The sequence below is a fragment of the Salvia splendens genome, chromosome 1, assembly GCF_004379255.2.
Source record: "Salvia splendens isolate huo1 chromosome 1, SspV2, whole genome shotgun sequence".
Lineage (NCBI taxonomy): Eukaryota > Viridiplantae > Streptophyta > Magnoliopsida > Lamiales > Lamiaceae > Salvia > Salvia splendens.
The window spans coordinates 42,025,631-42,050,191 of NC_056032.1; the positions used below are offsets into that span (position 1 = coordinate 42,025,631).

The window sequence follows — 24,561 nt, forward strand, 5'->3', positions numbered from 1 at the left end:
TGAAGGGTACTCCTTCATCCAATCAACATCCACAATGCACCAACAAATTCGAATGCAGTTGTTTATGGAGTGACATAGTGATGTTGGAAGAGCTACGATGAAAAGAAGGATTTAAAAGTTGGAAGAGACACACAACAAAAAAAGGTTAGTACTATATATAATATCTACATACTTTTCTACTACAAAAATTTAGATAATTCTACTATGAAATATCCATATATCTGTACTGCAAAATACCTTAATTTTTAATTACAATAATCTAAGTTTACTTGACACGTAAAAGATTTGTTCCGCAACTTTGACAAATGGCCTAGTTCTTTTGCATTGCAGGAAAAAGTGATAACTATGTCACTAAAGGATTATTAGACGAACTTGCAAAAGAGAATAATATCGGTGTGCTCTTTCATCCTGAGTAACTAACGAATGACTAAAATTATACTACATTTTTATTTTTCATTCTTTGTGCGTTATAAAAGTTCAAAAACACCTTCTAAGGGTTGGAGGGTATTATGGTCCTTTTATTTTAAAAATATCGCAAAAGTGACTCATGTAAGATTTCATTGACATGCATGATATTTTGTTTTCCATGAACTGCAAATGTGCAAACCTTAAAGTTCATAGACTATGTATTTCACTCCTGATTTTGATGATACCTGTTTTCGTCGTGATTGTGCATCCTATTACCTATATTCCAATTAATCAGAAACAAATTCACCATCTTTTTAGATAGTCAGACAAAGCACTACATCAATGGTTCCTCCCAAAGATAAAGACCCCCCCCCCCCCCAAACTAAAGAGCACAACTCAACTACATACTTCAAGTTTGCTCCCAGAAATAAAGATTATAATAACAAAACTGGAACTGAAACTAAAAGTAGAAGATTTGAAGTAACCACAAATTTCACTTCAATTAAGCCAATGCCAATTGCCAAATCTACATACTTATCTTCCAATTGTGTGGACTGGAGCACATATTATCTACTTTGCAAGTTCACTAAGTAACCAACAACACACAAGACCTATTCTCATTACAATTTGGGACATTCAATTCTGATCAGCCTCTACTTCTGATGTGTTTGCAACTTTGCATCAATTGACTGCAAATCTATGCTGTTGCAGAAGCCATGACTCCTTGGTGCACGAATGGCTGACTACCAGCCATGTTTTCTTCAACCTCATCCTCCTCCTCCGCATCCCAGAGGAAATTCGCATAGGCCGCATGTATATGGCTGCTCATACAAAAACACATAGTTGTTGGTAACTCTACCAATAAAAGCATAGTTTAGTGTGGATTCGTAGATAGATAGATACCTGTTCTGTGATGAAGCTTCAAGTGCTCTTTGGAAATAGTTTGCAGCTCTGTCTCTATCATGATGCACCTCCCACATTATTTTAGCATATTGTGACAGAGTTTCTCCATCTTCTTGATCTGCTAATATTGCCCTTGCATAGTACTCTTCAGCTGCCCCTACATCTCCCTTAATCTGCCCCACAATTACTTCAAATTTTCAGAAATTATTTAAGTTATTCCTACGTTAGTCTAATTCTCAATATTAAAAGCTCCTAAAAACACAGGTAGTTTCAATGTTTTTTCAGAAAACATTTCTAACAAATAGGACATAAGCCACACTTTTCCTAAAGTTGGACTTTTATTGGAAATCAAAGCATAAATCAAAATTTCATTAAGTTGAGAGCTTTTGAAAGTAAAGATACATTATTAGACTCATTCTCTAAAAAACTTTGAAAAGAAAAACATGATTACACAAAATATACTATAAAAAGGATGAAGGGTCGAGTGTTTTTGGCAATAAGCATCAACATAACAGTCGAAATTAGGCGTTGATTATCAATTACATGTTGATTAGTCAAAATCACTCATTGAGTACTCCATCGACGTGTAATTTCGGTAACGAGTAGACATTTCCGATTAAACATCCCAAATGATGAGGCAAAATCGACCATTTTCTGTAAATAAAAATATAAAAACGAATATATACCTTATACAAGAACTCTGCATAGTTTCTGAGAAACAATGGATCGCCCGGATTTTGTTCCAACATTCTCTTGTAATGCTCCTCCACGCTGACGCCGCTACCGCCGCCGCCCTCCTTATCAAAATCCACCGGCCTGTAGCTTCCTCTGCCACCACCGCCGCCTCCACGGCCAGCGAAATCAACACCCGACACTCCGATCCCTGACGCAAGGTACATCTTCCCCTCACTCTGCGATCCCAAACCCTCACTACCATAAGCAATCGCATTCCTCGCCACTTTTTCAAACACAATCTGTTCAGCTCTCACTGGATTGTAATCGAGTCCACCACCAATTTCCCCATCAGCATCAATCCCTTCGTAATCGTCTTCGTCGTCTTCGAAAGAAGTCCACAGATTGTTGGCTGAGAACGACGGAATCGCCTCCAATGAAGTCCTCCGTGTCGATCTCTTCGGCGGATTGAACTCGTTCGAAGAGGCATCACCGCCCAATCGTTCCAGATTTCCATCGGATTGAGCGCGTCGGAATCCGCCGCCGCTGCCAACTTTGATATCGGATAAAGAAGGCGATTTATGAATTAGGGATTTTTTGAAATCCTGAGATCCTCCTCCGTTGCTGCTACATTGACATGAGATTTTGGCTTGTTTGTGTAGCTCAGATTGATGTTGGCTGTTGCCGCTGTTGTTGGAGGAATCCGAGAATGATTGCAGAAGAGATCCAAGAACTGGCGTTGAAGAGCTTCTCAGCATCATGATTTTCACTGTGTGTGTGTGTGTGTGTGTTTCAGTTGTTAGGAAAGATAGGGATTCTGTGGAGAGATATATATTTCATGTGATTTTTGTGAAAAAAGACATAGCAATAATTAATCAAGTAGGATTCATAATAATTAAATATCATTGTGGAAAAAACCTACCAATAATAAACAGCTGTGATTCATAATTACATTTCATATAGTTCAATGAATTTTTAAAAAAATTAGTGACTGCATTCATGAATCATTATGCTGGAATACTGTTTAGTTTGGAATTATATTGATACTAAAATGGAAAAAAATGTACCTATATAATTGAATACTACAAATATTTAGTGACTTTACCTTAATGCTCTTCAACAAAGAATGGAGGGCAAATCTGAAGACTGGGAGGAGGTGCTATATTTTAGAATAATATGCAATTGGAGGAGATATTCTATTTATATGCAGAATATAAAATTCAGTATTTAGGAAATTAAATAATAAGCAAAAGAAAATATAATTATTATATCAGGTGGAGAATTGAAGATAGAAAAATCTTGGCTTGTATTTACAAGTAAATTCCAACACATAATTTGACTGGAAAACGTTGGTTTTGGATTATACTCTCAGTTAGCAATATTCGTTTTGATTTGTTAATTTTTTCCAGCCGTACATGTACCCCTCGTGGCCCTTTTAATGAATTTGTTGTTTCATTTTTGTGTTGTTTACAATGTTTCCAAATTTTGGTGAATTACATTACAATTGCAGCCACACCATTTCATTTAATAAGGTCATTTTATCTTTTTCAATATAAATGTTATATTAGCCTTCTACAAGGCTTTAGGTGCACCTTGTATATTAAATTCATTTCCTTTGAATGTAGGTTGTTATAATTTTTAATTTTTTCTTAATTTTCTTACAATAATCATACTGAAATTAACATGATAAAATCAAATAATATAAAAATAAAACAACATCATTATATTTGAGTATTATTTTTAAAAAGTGATATATTTATAATGATATGATTTTATTGACATATCATATTCTGTTTAATCTTGACACAATTGTTTCGGTTTTAATAATAGAGGACAGTAGTAGAAATAAAAAAAACCCATAATTTTATACTCCTAATTGTAAAAGTTACGGACAGTCTAAAAGTCAAAGTAAAAATGTTATTTAAATGATAGTAACTATTCATTTATGAGTAAATGGCCGAAATTGTCCCGAACATATGCTCATTTTACGTTTTTATCATAGATATTATTTTTTGAATGTTTCCATCCCGAACATTTCAACTCGGATCACAATCGGTCCAAAACTAATTGTTCCGTTAATTTTGAACAGTCAACTTTTTAAACCCGATTTTGACGTTAATTGTGAATTTTTAATTATTTTGAGGTTCAAATTATATATTCTAAAGATTTTTTTTATTTATTCTAAATACATTAAATGAATACTCCCTATGTCCTATAGAAATAGACCATTTGATATGGGCACGAGTTTTAATACATAATTGGTTAAGTAGGAGAGAAGGATGAAAAGTAGTTGAAATAGTGTAGTGGATTGTGGGGCCCATAAATAATAAAGTAAAAGAGAAAGAGAAAAAGGTTGTCATAAATGGATATGGACTATTTGTATGGGACATACGAAAAAGGAAATATGATCTATTTGTATGGGATAGAGGGATTGTACGGGATAGAGGGAGTATAAGATTTCCCATCCCAAATCGTCTTTTCCCACTTTTATTTCATCACTCTTCCCATTCCACTTTCTTCCATCTTTTCCGCCGCTAATTTATGAAGAATGGCCGCCGCGGCAGACTTTCCACCTCCACCTTCAACCGCCGTACCGCCACAAGCTGAATCCGACCAGATTAAGAAGCCGCCGCCACCGAATCTGGCTACTCCACCAGCAACCTACGCCGTCCGGCTACCGAGAGAGCGAACGTCGGAGCGATGTACCTCGTCTTCGGATTCCAATCGCCGAGTTACACAGTGACGAAAGTCTCTATCCTGATGTGATTTCAGCTCAATCTTAGCTCAAACACCACAACAACAACCGAAATCAACACCGATTCAACGTAACACAAGATCCAAACACAATAACGAGCAGTAATCGAAATCAACACAAGTAATGGGGGAAAACTCAAATGATTGATAGATTAAAATGAACAACACAAGCAACGGAAATTGAAATGACGAAAGGAACAATTGAACGAGAGGAAATGCTTCGGATCTACTATCCTTGGCCCAACGAACAATCACACGATCGACGTGCATGAAAAGGTGGTGGCCCCATCCTTTTATACTCCCTCATCTCACGCATGCCACCTCACTCTAAGCCACCTCACCCGTACCACCTTGCCAGCTCATCAATTCGGATGTCACATTCTCCTTATTCAATTCCTTCAACTCGTTTATTATGCACTTATGCATCCTACTCTTACGTTGCATGTACGCATCGACCCCTCCACGATCGTGCATGCAACATATCCACTGTTCGAATCTAACTTCCGTAGCGCACCATCAGAGCCGAAAACCCTAACCGCAAGGTCGAAATCTACTATTTGAAGGAAAGCTCTGTAAATGTTTACTACGACGGAGTAATGCCCGGCTACGACATTTTGCCTGATTTCTACCGGCCGAGGAAGAATGTGACGGTGGTGGGGGCGACGGTGGCGGGTTCCGTCATCGTTCTCGGCGGTGCCGTTAAAACGAATTTGATGAAATGAATAAATAAATTCTCATGTTTTTAGAATATATAATTTCATTTTCAAAAAAATTAAAAATTCACAATTAACAATTTAATCTGGTCAAAATTGGGATTAAAAATGTTGATTGTTAAAAATTAACGGAACAAATAGTTTTGGATCGATTGTGGTCCGAGCTGAAATGTTCGAGATGCAAAAAATCAAAAGATAATCTCTATGACAAAAATCGTAAAATTGGCATATGTTCAGGACCAATTTTGGCATTTACTCTTCATTTATTATATTTGTTCTTTTTGAACCATAATACCTCTGTTGTCGGATAATTCAAATTAGAAAATAATTCAGAGCATGCGCAGCGGTGGCGTCCGTCGCCACCGCCGTCCGCGCCGCTGGCACGGACGCCATCCGCCGTCGCTGCGCTCGCGCCGCTGGCACGGCGCTGCTCGATGTATCGAGCACGTCCGTGCCAGCGGACGCACACGTGGCGCGCTCCCATTCGTCAACGGCGTAGCCGTTGCATTTAAACATTTTTTTTTTAAAATCGGCTTTTTATTAAAAAAAACCGATAAAAAATAAAAAAAAATTCACTTCCCCAAAAAAATATTTCCGTTTATAACCGTTTTTTACACCTTTTTAAAAAAAAAAATTTCATTTTTTTACCCCAAAAATACACACTTTCATCTATAAATACCCCCAATTTCACCCCAAAAATTCACATCAAACTACACAACTCTCATCATCATTCTCCAATATCCATTCTCATCTCCATTCTCTCATATCCATTTTCATCTTCATTATCGTCCGGCCAAGACGATAATCCTTCGGGCTCCCACGGTTGGAACCCCGAATGGTTCGGTTCACAACCGTTTCCTAGTCTGGAAACGGAATATTCGGTCCCTCCTCAAACCCAAGATTCGGCCGTTCCGGGTGGCTACCGTCCATACCCAATCGACGACCAAGGTGCCTCCGAAGGGCGCTACGGGTGGACACCGGAGCCTAGGCCTCGCGCCCCTTCCCAAATGCCGACTCCTCCATCTCGCGCTGGTGTCCGCACACCGTACTCACCGGCGGAGATGGAAAGATTGTTCAAGGCGTACTTGGAAATCTCCGAAGATGCGGTGGTTGGAACGAACCAATCCGGCGATCACTTTTGGTGGCGCGTCTCTAGCCGGTACAATGCAAACCGGCCGCCGGGAACGATCGAGCGCAACGAGAGTATGGTGCGCAACTGCATCGGCCGAGCCAACGAAGAAATTGGCAAGTTCAACGGCTATTTCATCCAGGAGTCCCGGAATGCCGGGAGTGGCCGAAGCGAGGTCGACATCATCACCGCCGCGCTGAGCACCTACCAATCCATGAACGGTAAGTCGTTCAAATATCTTAACGTTTGGCAGGAGACGCGGACGCACCCGAAGTATAAGGGGAGACATAACATCCTCCTCTAGCGGCTCCTCCAAACGATCAAGGTCGGTAGCCCTATCCGACTCCGGCTCGGAAGAAGTGGCTAGCCAACTCGCCGGAGCTAACTTGGGTAGCCCCGACGCCGGACCGAGCGGTTCCCAACGCCGCCCCCAAGGAAGGAAGAAGGCGGCGGCCAACCGTCGTCGCGGCTTGACTCCCGAAGCCGCTCCCGCTCCCTATGTGCCACCTCCACCCCCGAACAACTCGCTGTGGATGCTCTTAAGCTAACTCAATATGGCCGATAGGTCATCTATGACCCCCACGCAACTTGAAACACACGAGACCTTGATAAAAGGTCTCCAAAAACAATTGGGGTTGATCCCGCCGGATGCGTAGTCTTATTAGGAGTTTAATTATGTAATTTTTAATTTTTAGGATTTTAATTATGTAAATTTTAATTTTATTTGTAATTGGTAATATTTATTGTGGTTTTTAAATGGATTTTAATATTATGGAAATGTTTTTGTTTAATTGAATTTTATATTAATTGTGCTCGTCCTTGCGGAATAGCACAGTTGTGGGTGTTGTGCTCTTGCCAGAGAGCAAGCATGAATAGTACCGCCCGGGCCCACAACCGTGCCGCTGGCAAGAGCACGGTTGCGGATGCTCTCATGTGAAGTCTCCTATTGAACTTTGAGGAAAACTTACAGTTCTCGTACATAAACGGTATTGTATTAAAGTAATTGGTCTTATTATTAACAAATGGGAGCAAATTGTTAGAAACTTACTGAATTTGGTCAATTTCTAATTAATTCGTATATTTTTATATTTTTCTAAATCGTCCTATATAATCTCAAATTTGAGAGATACATTATGTATTGCTATGACAAACAGAAAATACTATATGGACAAACTACGTCTTTTAATACACATAGTCAGCCACATCTTAAATTTTTATATTAATGCGCACCAATATTTTTTTTTGTCATTTATCAATTAGAAAATTATCAAAATGATGAGTAATTAATCAATTTTTTAAATTGTGAAATTTACTAAAAGTTGACCAAATGTAATGATTTTATTTTGCAATTTACCCTAAAATTAATTATGTTAAATATGACTATTGTGACTTAAAGCAATTATTCTTATGAAAAGTGATGAATAAAATATAGCGTGCTATTAAAAAAATTGAACCGCGTCGAATCGAATTGGATTCCTCTAAACTTTTAAGTCACATGCCTTTTGTAAATCTACGTATTGTCATTATTAATTGATGACATTTTTGGCCAAATCAAATAAGGTTAGAATATATAATTGCATTTTATATGCGTTGCGTGCTCTCGTTGACCCATTTCAACTTTCAACGGCACGTCAAGATAGACCCGCGCACAGCTAATCCGGGCCAATAATTCTCGATTATCGAACCAGAGACAAACATCGCATGAAGAAGAATTCCCAAATAATCAGCGACCCATTTAACTTTTTACGTTGAGTCAATTCCACGTTTTCACCAAAATCTCCAGAATTCTTCATGTGGTTTTTAGTGCTATCCTGAATTGGTGTCAAATCCAGAATATAAAACTCATGCGGTTTTCCTAAAAATAGAAATCTTGGAAATAACATGAGTTTTAATGAAAAATTAGTTAAATAAGAAAGATAAAGAGAAAAAGTAGTGAAATTAATGTTAATAGATTGTATGGTTCATTTTCTATTTTTAGATAACGGACCAAAAAAAAAAGAGTTTTTTATTTTTTTGAAATGGATGGGATTTTTTAAAATATGCTAATATTTAAATGGAGTAATTTTTTGAAAAAAACACATTAAATTTAAGTAATATCATCATTTATTATGCACAATACTTGATTCTTACAAATATCCGTATCACAAAGTTACGTGCGTTCGAATTGTTTGTATTGTAAAATATTTTAATTTTAAATTTGTGATACGGTCATGTAATTTATTAGATGACTGAAATTGCAATAAATTACTATGTAGTACTATAAAATTGGTATTTATTTTTTTATGACTTCATATGTGATAAGAAATAGACTAAATTTCCGTGACACCAAATTTGGAAATCGATAACATTAAAGCAATATGAACCTAAGTAATAATGATGGAAAGTGTTATATTGCTAACTCAATACTAACTATAATAGTCATTAGATATTCAAATTAAGGGTCTAGATCATTAGCCTCGGAATGTCAATACGATCAAAAAACGCCAATAAGGGTATTAGAGCATCTGCAGCGGTGAGTGGGCACGCGTCCGTCCGTCCGTGCCAGCGTCGCGGCACCGCATGCTCGCCGTTGCGCTCTTGCCGCTGGCGCGGCGCTACTCGATGCATTGAGCACGTCCGTGCTAGCGAGCAGCTGACGTGGCCTGTTCTGATTGGCCAACGGCATTTCCGTTGAAAATTCATTTTTTTAAATCGAAAATAATACCAAAAATAAAAAATATATATTTTCAGATTCTAAAAAATATGGCCGTTTTTTTTACCGTTTTTCTGGATTTTTTTTATTTTTTCATTTCCAAAATCATCTATAAATACACACATTTATCATCCATTTTTCACATCAAATCATCTCCCATTCATCTCTCATTCATATTTTTTCATACAACTTATCTACTACATCTTCCTCTCTCACTCAAACCCTCTCAAATGGATTTCACCAATCTCATTGCGGAAGCGGAGCGCGAAGAACAAGAATACTATGAACAATATCGTGCCGCCTATGAAGCCTATGTCACCGCGAATACCTCCGCCCCTCCTCCTCGACCAACTAGATCAACTCGCCGCTACATCCATCATGACCGGGAGGGAGCCAACGAAAGGCTCGTTGCCGACTATTTTTCTGACCAGCCGCGGTTTCCGAAAGATTACTTTCGGCGCCGTTTTCGCATGTCAAAACCCTTGTTAATGCGTATTGTCAACACATTATCCGTCCGTGTTGAATACTTTCAAACAAGTACAGACGCAATTAGTCGGCAAAGTCTCTCGGCGTTGCAGAAGTGTACGTGTGCCATCCGACAACTTGCTACTGGACAAACGGCTGACCTTCTCGATGAGTATTTGCATGTCGGTGAATCAACCGGAATCCTTTGCCTTAAAAATTTTTGCGACGTCGTTCGTTCAGCTTTCGGTGAGGAATTCCTTCGGGCACCCACCACCGATGATTGCCAACGGTTGCTTCGCCTTCACGAAACAGTCCATGGTTTTCCCGGTATGCTTGGCAGCATTGACTGCATGCATTAGAGGTGGAAGAATTGCCCGACAGCTTGGAGGGGGCAACACTTAAATGGCCACAAAGGCGGCGGCCCAACACTTATCCTTGAAGCGGTCGCCGAGTACCGCCTATGGATTTGGCATGCATATTTTGGTATTGCCGGATCCAACAACGACTTGAACATGCTCTATTCTTCACCACTATTCAACGATCGACTTCACTGTAAACAGAAATGCATACCACATGGGTTACTATCTCGCCGATGGTATCTACCCAAGGTGGTCGACTTTCGTGAAGACGCTCAGCAACCAACAAGACCCGAGACGGGTTCTTTTTGCGCAGCGTCAAGAGTCCCCTCGGAAAGACGTCGAAAGAGTTTTTGGGGTCCTTCAAGCGCGATTCAACATTGTGAAGGCCCCGTCTCGGCTATGGTACGTGAAAAATATCGCCGACATCATGTACACATGTATTATCTTGCACAACATGATTATAGCTGACGAAGGACCGATGACGGCTAGCTTTTAGGACGAGGGTGAAGCCGAAAGCTCAACTGCGAGGTCTCCCCCACGCCGAGGTGTGCATACGACGGTGGACGAGAGGATCGAAACAAGGTACACAATGCGCGATACCCGAGCCCATATTGAGCTACAAGAAGACCTAATCAAACACATTTGGGCGAAATTCGGCCACGAGTAGTGGGTTTTTTTAATATTATGAATTTAATTATATAATTTTTAATTTTTAGGATTTTAATTATGTACTTTTTAATTTTTAGGATTTTAATTATGTAATTTTTAATTTTTTTGTAATTTGTAATAGTATTCCAGATATTTTTAATGCATTTTAATTTTATGGAAATGTTTTTATTTAAATTGAATAATAGAATGGTGGGACCCTTGAGCTTGTCATTGCGGAAGAGCACAGATGTGGGTGTTGTGCTCTTGCCTAAGAGCAGAGAGTAAAAGTGGGTCCGGACCACATCCGTGCACGGATGGAGATGCTCTTAAGGTCAATTTAAAAATATCATATAACTTTAAAACGCATATAACTTTCTCGATTTAAATTATTTTTTCGCACAACATATATCAAATTAAAGATGATTTCATAAGGATTCTAACGAGATCTCACTTGCATATGTTCCGATGTCAAAATTTGAAAAAAAATTCAAAAAAATCAATTTTTTTGTACAACAACAAATATAACATGATATATATGAAATATGTCAATATAATACACGTAGAATGTCAATATAAACTATGTGTTAACATTCTCAAAGCATTGTATTGATATTTTCGAAACACTAATTGATATTTTCATCCAAAATCTTAATTTTATAGTTTTTTTTTTATCTTTTTTTATTTAATTAATAAAAACGAGAATTACACGTGGCAAATTGTAGACCATAAGTTTTCTAAAATCCTAGGTCTTAAATTAGTTATAGTTAATAATTAAATGATTAATTAAATGATGAGGCAGCAATTGATCATTTCCCTACTAATGAATATATTTATACACTATGATGCTTTTCAAAAAAAAAATTTCGATAAGAATTAGTATTAACAAAAAAAATTTATTTATGGAATTCCATATCCCCACTATCTCATTATTTAACCCCAAATCTCTATTACCGAATGAAAACCGAATCGTATCTCAAAACACAACGTATTTTCTTCCCCAAAACTTCTTTTCTGCAAAATTCTCAGCTCTCCTCTTTCCTTGTTCCAAATTTCTTATTGAAATCTTATCAATTTTTTTTTCTATATACGGTGATGCTGCTGTATATGTATATCTCTTCTCATCTTCGTTTCTCTAATTTTTAATTTAATTTCTTATCTGCTTCGGTTCCGTGGAGAAGGCTGCCGTGGGGTCGGAGGCGGGTTTTTGAGGGTTGGCCGACCCCGCCCGGCCCCACCTGGATCCGCCGCTGGTGTCGGTTGCTTAAGATGTTGGGATGTAGATGTTTGTCATGGAACAGTGTCACCGATTTCATTCAACCCGAACCCGAATTCTTCTCTCTGCCTGAACCCCTTCCACAATGGCCTCAAGGTACGTCATCTCGATCTCTAAGCGGATTGATTTTGACCTTGAGAAGATGCTGCATGATCGTTATCTGTCTTGCTTTGTAATTATTTTGAGATTTGTGTTTTTTGCCCTTTGTATTGTAACATTGCTATGTGTTGTATTCTTTCTCTCTGTGCGTGAGAGAGATGGAGAGATTTCGTTGTTTGTTTTAATTTCTAATATTTATTCTGATCATATTTTAGGTTATGTGACTTCAAATTTTGATGTCTATAGCCTGCTCATAGCAATCAAGATGTAATCTTGAGGGTTTTGGTGTTCATGATCGATGAGCTGTTTCTTTTATAGTAGATTAGTTTCACGGTTTGTATTTTAGACCAGGATGAATTTTGGATATAGAATGTGCTCTAAGCTACTCTGTTTTCTGTGAAATCAAAGAATCGTTTTCTTCATTGTGAAATCATACCGTGTTAAGTTATCTTGATGCTAGTGTAATCTTCATTTTGATTCCATTGATATAATGGATTTTCCTATTCACTTTTTGCTTGTGCTATGAGCTAACTAGATTTAAATACACACAGGTTCGGGATTCGCTACCTCAAGGATTGAATTAGGAGGATTAGAGGTTTGCCAAATAACTAACTTTGAGTTTATTTGGTGTTCCAACCCTTCCACGGATGGGAAACAAAGCATCAGCTTTTATAAACCAATTTTAATCCCTGATGGATTCTATTGTCTTGGTCACTATTGTCAATCAGATAAAAAGCCTTTACGAGGCTTTGTTCTTGTTGCTAGGGAAGCAACTGGTCGACATGATCGTTCGACCCACCGTTCTGACCACATGCCAGCCCTTGTGGATCCTGTGGATTATTCATTAGTATGGAGTTCATACGATGGAGGAGATGAGAACTTTGATGGATGTGGTTACTTCTGGTTACCACAGCCGCCGGAGGGTTATAAAGCGTTGGGCTTTGTGGTGACCAACAAGTCGAAGAAACCAGAGACGAATGAGGTGAAATGTGTTCGTACTGATCTAACTGATACATGTGAGGCTTGTCCCCTAATAGCATGCACGTATTCCAAGTTTTTAAAAGTCCCCCTTACTGTTTGGAATGCAAGGCCTCTAAATCGTGGAATTTATGGACGAGGTGTATCAACGGGTACTTTCTATTGCAGTGCATTGTGTAGTAACTGTAGTTTAGGGGAAGAGCTTGATATTGCATGCTTGAAGAACTTGGATCCTAATTTACATGCAATGCCCAACATGGATCAAATTCATGCAATCGTCGAGCATTATGGACCTACTGTTTTCTTTCATCCTAATGAGGTCTATCTGCCATCTTCAGTCTCATGGTTCTTCCAAAGTGGAGCACTCTTGTATAGTACGGGTGAGTCAATACAGACCATTGACGCTGAAGGTTCCGTTCTTCCCAGTGGAGGGTCAAACGATGGACATTATTGGATAGATTTGCCTCGTGATGGTGGGAGGGAGAAACTTAAGCATGGAAACATAGAAAGTGCCGTTCTTTATCTACATGTTAAACCAGCATTTGGAGGGACTTCCACAGATATTGTAATGTGGGTTTTTTGCCCTTTCAACGGGCCTGGCACATTGAAGATTGGGATGATGAGCATCGGCCTCAGCAAGGTTGGTCGTCATGTAGGTGACTGGGAGCACTTCACTCTTCGGATAAACAATTTCACCGGGGAGTTATGGAGCATATACTTTTCCCAGCATAGTGGAGGTGAATGGGTAGATGCTTATGATTTGGAGTTTATCGAGGGGAACAAAGCCATCATTTATTCTTCAAGAAATGGTCATGCTAGCTATCCTCACCCAGGAACCTACATCCAGGGCAATCCAAAACTCGGGATTGGGGTGAGGAACGATGCTGCTAGCAGTGACTATTTCATTAATTCAAGCAGGCACTATGAAGTCGTTGCAGCTGAGTATCTTAGTGACGTAGTCAAAGAACCTTGTTGGTTACAATATATGAGAAAATGGGGGCCAAGAATTGTCTATGATTCCAGAACAGAGTTGGATAAGATCGTCAAACGCTTACCCCCCTTATTCAGGAATTCTATGAACAACATTCTCAGCAAGTTGCCGTTGGAGCTGTATGGCGAAGATGGTCCCACTGGTCCAAAGGAGAAGAACAACTGGTTTGGAGATGAAAGATGGTAGCCTTAAACCAAGTCTCTCAACATGTTGTCTCTACAACTATTGGAGATTATGTTGTATATAACCCCGAGCAGAGACCGATTAGGCTATTGATGATGGCGACTCCTCCATCGGCTGATATGCTAAGAGAATACGACTTGCTACCAAAACTCTCACACAAGATATGTAAATACATGTTCATAGCATTATAGTTGGAGAAGAGTATGCTCTAGTGTGAAATTTCTCTTATCATCGTGATATTGGTGAGTTAAACAATGTCGTCGTCATCATAATCGTTCTGTTCTGTTACATATAGTTGAAGAAGACTTGGTATGTTGTAATAGTAAATTCTTCAGCTGCATATACATATATATATACAGAAAGATATCTGAAGATCAGATTCCGTCTCTGGCTGTTATTGCTGTTGTCATGTTGTGTTGAGGTACATGAACTTTACTTTATAGTTGTATTATTTAATTTATCTATATAGTTGTATTATTTACTTTATCAGTAAAAGGTGTTGTACCGGTTCTCATGTTACATGTAATTATCAACTGCTACTTGAGTTTATCGATTCGCTTTTTTTAAGGTAAAATTTGAAGTATTTCTTGAATGTTAAAGGATTCAAATCTTACCCCAGCTAACAACAGTTGGTAAGAAAATAAACTCATTTTATTACCCAGAGTTGGGTGATTATCTTATCATCTTCCAACGCATACAAATTTTGCAAAATACTACATTCACAAAATTAGTACTGGTATTGTTAGTTTTTCAATTTTTGTATGAAATAAATGGCATTTTTCGCATTTTGGAAAAATGAATTCATAAAAAAGTCATTCCTTGGGGTGGGGTCCACTAGTTGAAGAGGTGTTGAGTTGTGTGCGGTTGGGTGCCCCACATCTTGTCGGCTTGTCTCTTGGCGTAAAGTCGCGTTTGTCCCTACCTCCCTCAAAGCATCTCTACGCTTTCATAACGCCATCTATCCGCGACTTCTACAATTTCCAATTTCTCGTCAAATCGCTGCAAGATTACTTTACATATCTAAGAAAAATCTGATTTATTTATAGAGTATTACGGACTCAATTCTCACGTCGGTTGTGAGAACAACTGATGTGGGGTATATAGACTAAATATGTTCTCTCTCTCCTAACAGACTAGTCTTTTGGGATGAGTTCTCCTGTTTGATCTGTATCAATTGGTGGCTTTCATTGAGAGCCCAAACAGCTCGAAGTGGTGGCCGGGCAACGAACTCACCGTGACCAACGAGTATGTTTGGGACCGCTCGGAGTGGTGACCCACGGAGTGGTGGCAGGGCAAAGAATCTGCCGTGACCAATGTGGCCGTGACCAATCGGTTGTGAGAACAACTGATGTGAATCTAGTATATAGACTAAATGAGCTCTCTCTCTTAACATAGAGTTTGCGTGAAGATACTCCCTCCATTAAGAGTCCCACTTCTTGGCGGCATGAGTTTTAAAAAATGTTAAGAAAAGTGGGTGCAATTGGGATGAGTTCTCCTGTTTGGTCTGTAACATAGAGTTTGCCTGAAGATACTCCCTCCATTAAGAGTCCCACTTCTTGGCGGCATGAGTTTTAAAAAATATTAAGAAAAAGTGGGTGCAAAAAAGTTACTGGAATATGAGTCTCACTTGTATATATTAGTTTTAATTGAAATGTGAGTGAAATGAGTTAGTGGAATGTGAGATTCTATTACCATTTATGATAAAAGTGAACCTAGACTCCTATTCACGGAAAGACTAAAATGGAAAAATAAGACTCTTATTTGCGAACTAAGGGAGTAGTAATTTGAGAGTATGTCATCATGAAAATAATAGATGCAATCAAATCACTACTAAATAAAAGCTATAGTATGTATTTTAATACTTAAAAATAAATAAAAATATGCAGTGTAAGAATTATATGATAGGTAAAATATGTACATATTGCGGGAAATGTGTAGTAATTATTTTTCTAATAAATTTTGGAATCAAATTACTTTGTATTGACAAAATTCGAGCTAATTATAAATAGAGTAAATGTCAAAATTGGTCATAAACATATAGTCAGAATACGAATTTGGTCCAAAACATTCACTTTTTGAAAATCGGGTCCAGAACATTTGAAATCGTTATCGAAGTGGTCATTTTCAGTCAAAAACTAATGGTCAATGCCTAATTAATGATTTTTTTAACTTAATTAATATACTAATGCATAACTAATTAAACAAAATTAAATATAAAATGAATAAAATGCTAAGAAATTCCAAAATCGATTATTTCTCCCTCTTCTTCCTTCTCTTCCATCTCTCCTTCGTTCTTCCTAAATCGGAATCTCTCTTCTTCTCTCCGGCGCTCAACGTCATCGCGTCTTTCTCTCTCTGCTCGCTCCTCCACAAATCGTCATCATCGTGTGTTTCTCCGCATTGCTGCTGTCCGAGATCAAAACCGTCGCCGTCCACCATTGCTGTCGCCATCAACCCCCATTCCTTTCGGTCCTCCTCATCTCTCTCTCAATTTTCTTTCTCGGCGGTTCGGCGTTGTTATCTCCGCCGACGCGGTCGCTGTTGCCGGAAGATGGTTTCGCTTCCGTCGCCTCTGCCTGCTCGTTGTCAGTCGAGCAGTATTGCTGCTCCATGACCTCATCGCCGCTGCTCTTGCCTCGGTCCAACCCATTGTCATCCTATCTCCGTCTCCCAGCTCAACCATCAATGCCCTCTCTTCTCTCCCTCCTTCTTAATCAATCTTACTCAAATTCATATCTTTCTCTAATCAATTTCTGGAACCTTAACTGTCCGCCGTTGCTCAACAATTCAATCTCTCTCCCCTTTAAATTTCCACCACGGTGCTGCCTTACGTGTAGAGATGTTTGTGGTCGATTTTGGAATTTCTTAGCATTTTATTAATTTTATATTTAATTTTATTTAATTAATTATGCATTAGTATATTAATTAAGTTAAAAATCATTAATTAGGCGTTGACCGTTAGTTTTTGACGGAAAATGACCACTTCGATAACGATTTCAAATGTTCTGGACCCGATTTTCAAAAAGTGAATGTTTTGGACTAAATTCGTATTCTGGCTATATGTTTATGACCATTTTTGATCTTTACTCTTATAAATATGAAATTCTAACTTTCAAGTCTTCGTCCCAAGGAAGATGACCCCTTCTTTGGGCGACACGAGATTTTATGCAGTTTTATTTTGTGTGTTGAGTGGAGAGAGTAAAGTATGAGGGTGGAATAAAATAGAGATAAAAAGGCTTTCCATTTTAAGTAATAGACAAATCAAAAAGGAAAGTGAGTCATCTTGAATGAGAGGGGGAATTATTGTACTAATTAGAGTCCTAACAATCAAGTACTAGTAGGATTTTATTATTAGTTAAACATGTATTCAGTTAAATAGCTAAAAGAAAACAAGCACTTAAACCATAAAAAACTCAGAACTTTCCATTTCCTTACAAAAATAAATCGAACAACAGAAAGATTACGAAACATAGACAAAGAAAACAAAGGTAGATCAAATTAGGTAAGTATGGTTTCCCCTAAAACAGAAAAAAAGGTTCGTTCTTTACCAGATAAAAGGCTCGATTAGATTCGCAAGCAAGTGTGAGGAGAAGAGAAAGAGGAGACAAAAGAGTTTGGGATTTCGATCTAATCTCAGAAAATTAACCTAAAACAGTGGAGTTTGCACCAAAAAGCAAGCTTCGATGGGTACGTGGGACCCACTTTGGAGAAATCTATAATGTTGTTGTGGCGCACAAACCCGACAAAGGAGGACACCTCCCCACCAAACTTACCCACTTTTCCTTTCTCTTTACCCATCATAGCCCTCATTTGAAGGGAAAGAAAGACTCAGTCTTTATGCAAATTGATCTTCTCGGCGGCGGTGGATTGTTCACGATGTCATCATCGGAGGAGTCTTATTCGTACCCTGATGAGTCCGACCTGGAATTGGGGCTTGGCCTCAGCCTTGGAGGTGGAAAGACTAAGACTAAAACCAAGCATCCGGCGGCGGCGGGCGGCGGAGGCGGAGGCTCGTGGGATCACTATGCAGGAATCTTGACTGCTAAGGATTTTGCTGGGGTGGTTTCTGACAAAACGTCGTCGTCGTCTTCTTCTTCATCTTCGTCTTCGTCTTCGTCTTCCATTACTAAAGTGAATACTAGCGGCACCAAGAGAACTGCAGAGTCGCCCTGTTCTCCGCCCGGCCGTTCTGCAATTAGGTGATTTTCGATTTAAAAAGCCTTGCACCTTTTCTCAGTCTCTTTGCTTAACAAATTTGTAGAAGAATTGTGACTTTTATTGTTGGATATTGAGTTTTGAGTTTTACAAGATTGGAGTTTTAATGATTTGTTCGTTTTCATTTGTTTTTGGGATTGTTTTGGTGTTGTGAATTGGCATGAGATTCGAATGGTTGGATTTGGGAATTGGTGTTGATGCCTATTTTACATATATGGTTGTGTTTAGTGATTTAATGTGAAAAAACTGTTTTTGATGTTGCCTTGTGGATTTCTGTTGGAATTGGGTACTTTTAGATCAAATGCTTCGAATTCGATGCTTCCTCCTAAGGTGAACAATCGATTAAGTAATATATGCATTGGATCTTCTAATTTGCTCTGTTTATTGTTGCTACAATTCGTTGTCTAGTTATATGCTATGCTTGTCTTTGCATTTTTCTATGAGGTTTTCAATAGGAGAGATAAGTTCGAACTAGTTTAGAATTAGGTCGCAGAAGGTCGGTTCTGATAATATTGCTTCGAATGAAAGCCTTTAGAAATGCAATGAGATATTTTGTTTTGGTTGTGCACATTTGCTATCGCTTCTCTAGTGTGACTAAAGATTTTCTTGTGAAGCAGTCAGGTTGTTGGATGGCCTCCTGTCCGAACTTATAGAATGAACAGTATGTCGAACCAGGCAAAATCACCAGTCACTGAACAACTTTTCTCCATTGATGATAAATGTAAAAGCAAGAACGCTGATACGCCCAATCCCAATCATGGAAGCTGCAAAAATAACAATATTTCAAAGGAAAAAGGATTTGTCAAAACATCTTTGTTTGTAAAGGTGAACATCGATGGGGTTGCAATCGGTAGAAAGGTTGATCTGAATGCTCATACCTGCTACGCGACTTTATCTCTTGCGTTGGATGACATGTTTATGCCAAGTGCATCAGTTGGGGGCAGAGGTAATATTCTGTTTTCATGATTGATCTGATAAGGACTGATCTCTCTTTTGTATGTGTATATGTGATTCTATCCAGTCTTGATCCCTTCATATGGGAGAGTATTCTAGAACAATCTGTTTTCTGTTCGATCTTGTTACCTACCTCCCTTGAGTATGAATATTAGTAAGTGGCTAGTGCCCGTCTAGATTTTCTTTAATATGAAACGCAAAAGTAAGACATAAAATAGAAAAAAATCATTAACCAACGCCGAATACTGTGTTATTTCTCCTCCTCCTGCTTCTCCTTCAATCGTTTGTAATAATATAAGATTTCATTAAAAAAATTAGCTTTTGAGATCCAAGCCTCAAATTATTGCGTGTAGCCTATTTGACTAACAGATGCTGCTGGTAATTTTTTAGGATCAAATATGGAAAGGCAAGCTTCTGTTGCTGGTAAAAGACGACCTGCTAGATTTCTGGATGGTTTGTCTGACTTTGTTCTCACCTACAAGGACAAGGACGGAGATTGGATGCTTGTCGGAGATGTTCCCTGGGAGTATGTCCTTAACTACTTGCGTATTTGCATTTATCGACGATTTTTTAACAAGTGCATATCTTGTGCAATACACCCTCATCAACATCTTATCGAAAGATAAATGTGTTTTGCACACCTAAACAATAGTACTAATTAGATTTTCTCTTTTCAATCGTTTCGATCAGCCAACTGCTCATGCCATGATAGTTATTATATACAACTTGGTATAGAGCTTCGCAGCACAATATCGGGCTAATATCAAATAAGAAGTTAATTGTATTAGGCAGTTTTCCCTCATCTATGTCGAACTTAAAGATGTTAGTTCCAAAAAAAATCCACTAAGCTGCACATGTGACCAATCATTTCTTTTTCTGTCAGGATATTTCTGAGTTCTGTGAGGAGGCTCCGGATCATGAGGACGACTGATGCCAGAGGACTTGGTATGCACATCTCGGCCTTATCATAACGCTGATTCTCGTTGTCACACTTCATATATGTCTCTGTGTATGCACATATATTCTTATACATAGTTTGACTAAAATAGGCAATTATTTCTGTTTCTTCATTGTTGCAGCTCCAGGATCTCAAGAAAGGAACATGAGACGGCCAGTTACTCCCTTATAGAGAACACACCCTGCCTAGACGATCTCTCTTTAGAAGCGGGAAGCTTGAAGATGAAGATGTTACCCCCGTTTTGGTTTGGCTTTTCCTGAATGATTTTGGTCACTTTTACAGCTTAATACTAATAATATTCCAACACACCCTTCAGCCAGGACGCCACCTGCATCTGCACAACGCGGATGCTCTCGTCCCTTTTTTTCTGTTTGTAGCTAAAGCATACCAAGCATTGCCATTTGATACAATGTAAGTATAGAAATGGCAAGTTTGCCCATTTTTCTTTTCTTGTGTTGCACTCACCAAATGCCACATTCCCACCTGGTTGAAAGAAGGGAAAAATATGTATATCATTTGCTTTTGTACAAGGTTGATGGCTTTCTATCTCCTCTCTCATGTATTTCATTTGCTGAGTTATGTGTGAAATGTTGGAAGGTGATTTTGTGCAAGGTATTTTACCCCTCCCCGTTCGACCCGTGTTTTTGGTAAACTGTCGCTCGAGCCTGGTCACCATGCATCTCCTTATATAACTCTTCTATGTTACAAGATGATACAAAAAGATGATGAAAAAAATCAAGGAACCTAATTACACAACAAATTCAAAACACACAAAGAACTAATCACACATGATTCACAGATGATGAAGCAGCAGTGAACACTGCTCTGTTTTCGTCACTGGCAGCAGTCTTTCTTCGCGGCTTGGCCTCTGCAAGCATGGACACGACGTCCCTCATCGAGGGGCGATCCCTGGGCTGCTTTGCAGTGCAGAGAATCGTGAGCCTCAGAACCAGCAGCATCTCTTCCGCGACATGTTTTGCGTTGCCTATGCTAGGATCCAGAGTTTCTTCCAAACCTCCCTCCTTCCTAGCCTTTCCTCTTATCCACTCCACAATGTCCACACATCCTCCGAACTCCGCCTCTTCTAACGGCCTCTTCCCGGTCACGAGCTCCATCAGAGCCACCCCATAGCTGTAGATGCCGCTCTTCTCGTCGACCTTGAGTGTGTAACCATACTCTGTCAAAAATATTAGAACATGTTAGCTTCCATATGATCAATGTTGGAGATTGACTGATTGAGTGCAAGTAACTCACCAGGTGCTATGTATCCATATGATCCTGCAACAACAGAGACTGTCTCATTCTTCTTCATCATCATCTTGGCCAGCCCGAAATCTGCTAATCTTGCCTCAAGATTGGCATTGAGAAGGATGTTGTTCGACTTCACATCGCGGTGGATCACAGGTGGGTGACAGTCGTGGTGGAGGTAAGCAAGGCCCTGAGCAACTCCAACTGCAATGTTGTACCTTGTAACCCAATCCACCATCAGAACACCTGCCTTCTTCCGATGCAACGCCTCTCCGAGGCTACCATTCACCATGAACTCGTAGATGATCATTGCATCAGAGTCGTTGTGAAGGAATCCGAGCAGCTTCACAATGTTCCTGTGCCTCAATATTCCCAAGAGATTCACCTCTCCCACAAGATCATCACTCCCTCCTACTTCCACATCATCATCACCATCACTCTTCCTCCATCTCCAGAGCTTCTTGACAGCAACAGTTGTGTTGAGCCTCTGTATCTCAGCCTTGTAGACCGCCCCGGTTGCCCCCATCCCGATCACATTTGACTCCTTTATGCAGGCAATAATCTCACTGCTGTTGAAGCCGAGCCTCTGGAACGCCATCAGTCTCCATGGCCACGCTCCATTGCCTTGTTCGAGCCTCTCCTTGAAGCAGAAGCTGCTGCTGCCATCTTGCCAAATCGGGTAAAGAAAACGGACACCAACACCAGCTACGAAGAGAGCTACTATGATCCATCCTCGAACAACATGCTTCTTCTTCTCCAGGTTTGATGCAAATGCTGCTGCATTCTTCGAGCAAGGTGGGAGCACGCTGCCACAGAGAGCAACATTGCCAGCTAGATCATCGGGATTGATGGTACGCAGCATGCCATTCGAAGGGACTGCTCCTTCTAACTTGTTGTAAGAGACATTGAGCATATCCAATGCTGGTGAGTTGCCAAAATCTTGTGGAATTTCTCCAGTTAGAGAGTTGTTTGACAGATCCAAAACAGCCAATGTAGGCATCTTGGCAATGGATTTCGGGATCTCCCCGCTTAGCTCGTTGTCTCGGAGATTCAGATTCACGGGCTTATCGCATGAGGCTATGCTGTTTGGAATGCTTCCAACTAAATGGTTGGAGGAGAGATCCATCACAGAGAGAGAAGGGCAGTCTTGGAACTGATCCGGGATCTCTCCGGTCAAGCTGTTTCCCGGGGCAACGAAGCTTTGCAGAGATGGGATGGTGAGGATGGAGGGAGGCAATGAGGATTGGAGGTGGTTTCTTGATATGTCAATGAAGGAGAGAGAAGTGGAAGTGGAAAGATCAGTTGGGATTTGACCTGTGAGGCTGTTGTTTGCTAGTTCAAGCCTTTGAAGCCTCCCAACCTTTCCAAATCCAACTGGGATTGTCCCAGATAGGAGATTGTTCCGCATCCTGACTCGAACCAAGGATGTACATGTCGATAAACTGGCTGGAATCTGGCCAGAAAACGCGTTGTTGAAGAGGATGAGCTTGGCGAGGTTTCCCCTGCTGCAGAGAGTGGTTGGGATGAGGCCAGTGAATGAGTTGGATGAGATATCCAGCCACTGCAGAGGCATATCCTTCCCTAGATCGCGTGGCAACGCACCCGAAAACGTGTTGTTCCTCAAACACTGCTAGCTGAGTCAGTGTAGTGATGGATGCAGGAACTGCACCAGAGAGCTCATTGCACATGAGATTCAGCAGCTGCAAGCTGCTGAGATCGCCTATCCGGGCTGGGATTTCCCCAGACAACGCGTTGTCAGACAAGTCGAGCAGCTGCAGTGAGGCCATGACACTGATCTCAGGTGGGATCCTCCCTTCAAGATTGTTCTTGTACAAGAACAATGTAGTGAGCTTTTTTAGCTTCCCGAACTCTGCTGGAATCCGGCCTCGGAGATTCGCTATGGCAAGATCAAGATACTTGAGACTACTGAGGTTTCCAAACTGTGATGGAATCCCACCTTCAAACTCATTGTATTCCAACACAACAGTCTCCAAAGATGCCATCTCACCAATCTCTAGTGGTATTTTTCCAGTGAGATTATTCCCAGACAAACCAAAAAATTTCAATCTGTTCAAACTCATGTAAGCCGTTGGAATGCTGCCTTGGAAGAAGTTCCGTCTGAGGTCGAGGCTCTCCAAGAGTGTCGCGTTTGCAAGATCCCCGTGGAGGTAGCCGGAGAAGTTGTTACCCGAGGCATTGACAGACACTAGCCCTGGTGCTGATCCGAGGCTGGATGGGAACTGATCAGTGAAGTAGTTCTGGCTGAGGTCGATGGCCTCGAGCGCTGCGGGGTTGGCCAAGGACAATGGCAACGGGGAGGCGAACGCGTTGGACCTCAGGTTGAGGGAGGTAAGGCTTTGAAGCAGCTGGATTTCGTCCGGGACTCGGCCTGAGAGGTTCGTGTGGGAGAGGTTGAGCTCCACGACCGCACCGTTAAGGCTGCATTGCACTCCACTCCAGCTGCAGTGGAAGGAGGCATTGGTGCTGGATTCTCATGTGTTGAGATGGTTTAGTGGATCTATGAGGCTTGCCTTTATTGAGAGGAGGATTGAGGCTTCATCTCTATTTATTGGTTGAGATGAAACACAAGTGTAGAAGAGAAATAGGAGTAGGATTATGGTTCTCAACTTCATGAGCAAGAGATGGTTGTGTTTACTCATTTTTGTTACTAATCCACTAGCATTTTTGAAGGGGAGGAAGGACAAATGATTAGTTGTGTTATGACATATATAATGTGGAGAAAAATAATATGTTGGGATTAGTGAAGATCTTGGGTTCTGCAGAGCTGTAAATAGTGAGTTTTGGATTTTTATTGATATCTAATCCACCACCAAACATGAGGAGAATGTGCTCTACTTTTATTTACTACTCTTCTTTTAGTGTGGAGTAACTTAGCAGTCGCATACATATTTTTCCAAT

The 24,561-nt window shown here is 40.0% G+C and overlaps 3 protein-coding genes and 1 pseudogene across 4 annotated transcripts; 2 read left to right on the forward strand and 2 right to left on the reverse strand.

Annotated features, from left to right (window-relative positions):
- Positions 1–889: 889 nt before the first annotated feature.
- LOC121800723 lies at positions 890–3,171 on the reverse strand. 2 transcript variants are annotated; one of them, XM_042200238.1, is made up of 4 exons: positions 3,089–3,171; positions 1,998–2,752; positions 1,312–1,484; positions 890–1,229 (listed from the first exon to the last, which is right to left on the reverse strand). In XM_042200238.1, exons 2-4 carry the CDS (start codon positions 2,742–2,744, stop codon positions 1,106–1,108), a joined length of 1,044 nt encoding a protein of 347 aa, XP_042056172.1. In that variant the 5' UTR covers positions 2,745–2,752; positions 3,089–3,171; the 3' UTR covers positions 890–1,105. The 2 variants fall into 2 exon arrangements, with proteins under 2 accessions (XP_042056172.1, XP_042056167.1); XM_042200233.1 differs by having other exon boundaries at positions 1,998–2,800; positions 3,089–3,105.
- Positions 3,172–11,686: 8,515 nt separating this feature from the next.
- Positions 11,687–14,762, forward strand: LOC121752776. Its single transcript, XM_042147870.1, has 2 exons — positions 11,687–12,112; positions 12,667–14,762. The coding sequence occupies exons 1-2, from the start codon at positions 12,010–12,012 to the stop codon at positions 14,268–14,270; spliced, it is 1,707 nt and encodes a 568-aa protein (XP_042003804.1). The 5' UTR covers positions 11,687–12,009; the 3' UTR covers positions 14,271–14,762.
- Positions 14,763–17,879: 3,117 nt separating this feature from the next.
- Positions 17,880–21,009, forward strand: LOC121800735 (auxin-responsive protein IAA13-like). Its single transcript, XM_042200247.1, has 5 exons — positions 17,880–18,466; positions 19,100–19,428; positions 19,827–19,962; positions 20,320–20,381; positions 20,516–21,009. Exons 1-5 carry the CDS (start codon positions 18,105–18,107, stop codon positions 20,563–20,565), a joined length of 939 nt encoding a protein of 312 aa, XP_042056181.1. The 5' UTR covers positions 17,880–18,104; the 3' UTR covers positions 20,566–21,009.
- A 167-nt stretch (positions 21,010–21,176) lies between these two features.
- LOC121792061 lies at positions 21,177–24,302 on the reverse strand (annotated as a pseudogene).
- Positions 24,303–24,561: the final 259 nt, after the last annotated feature.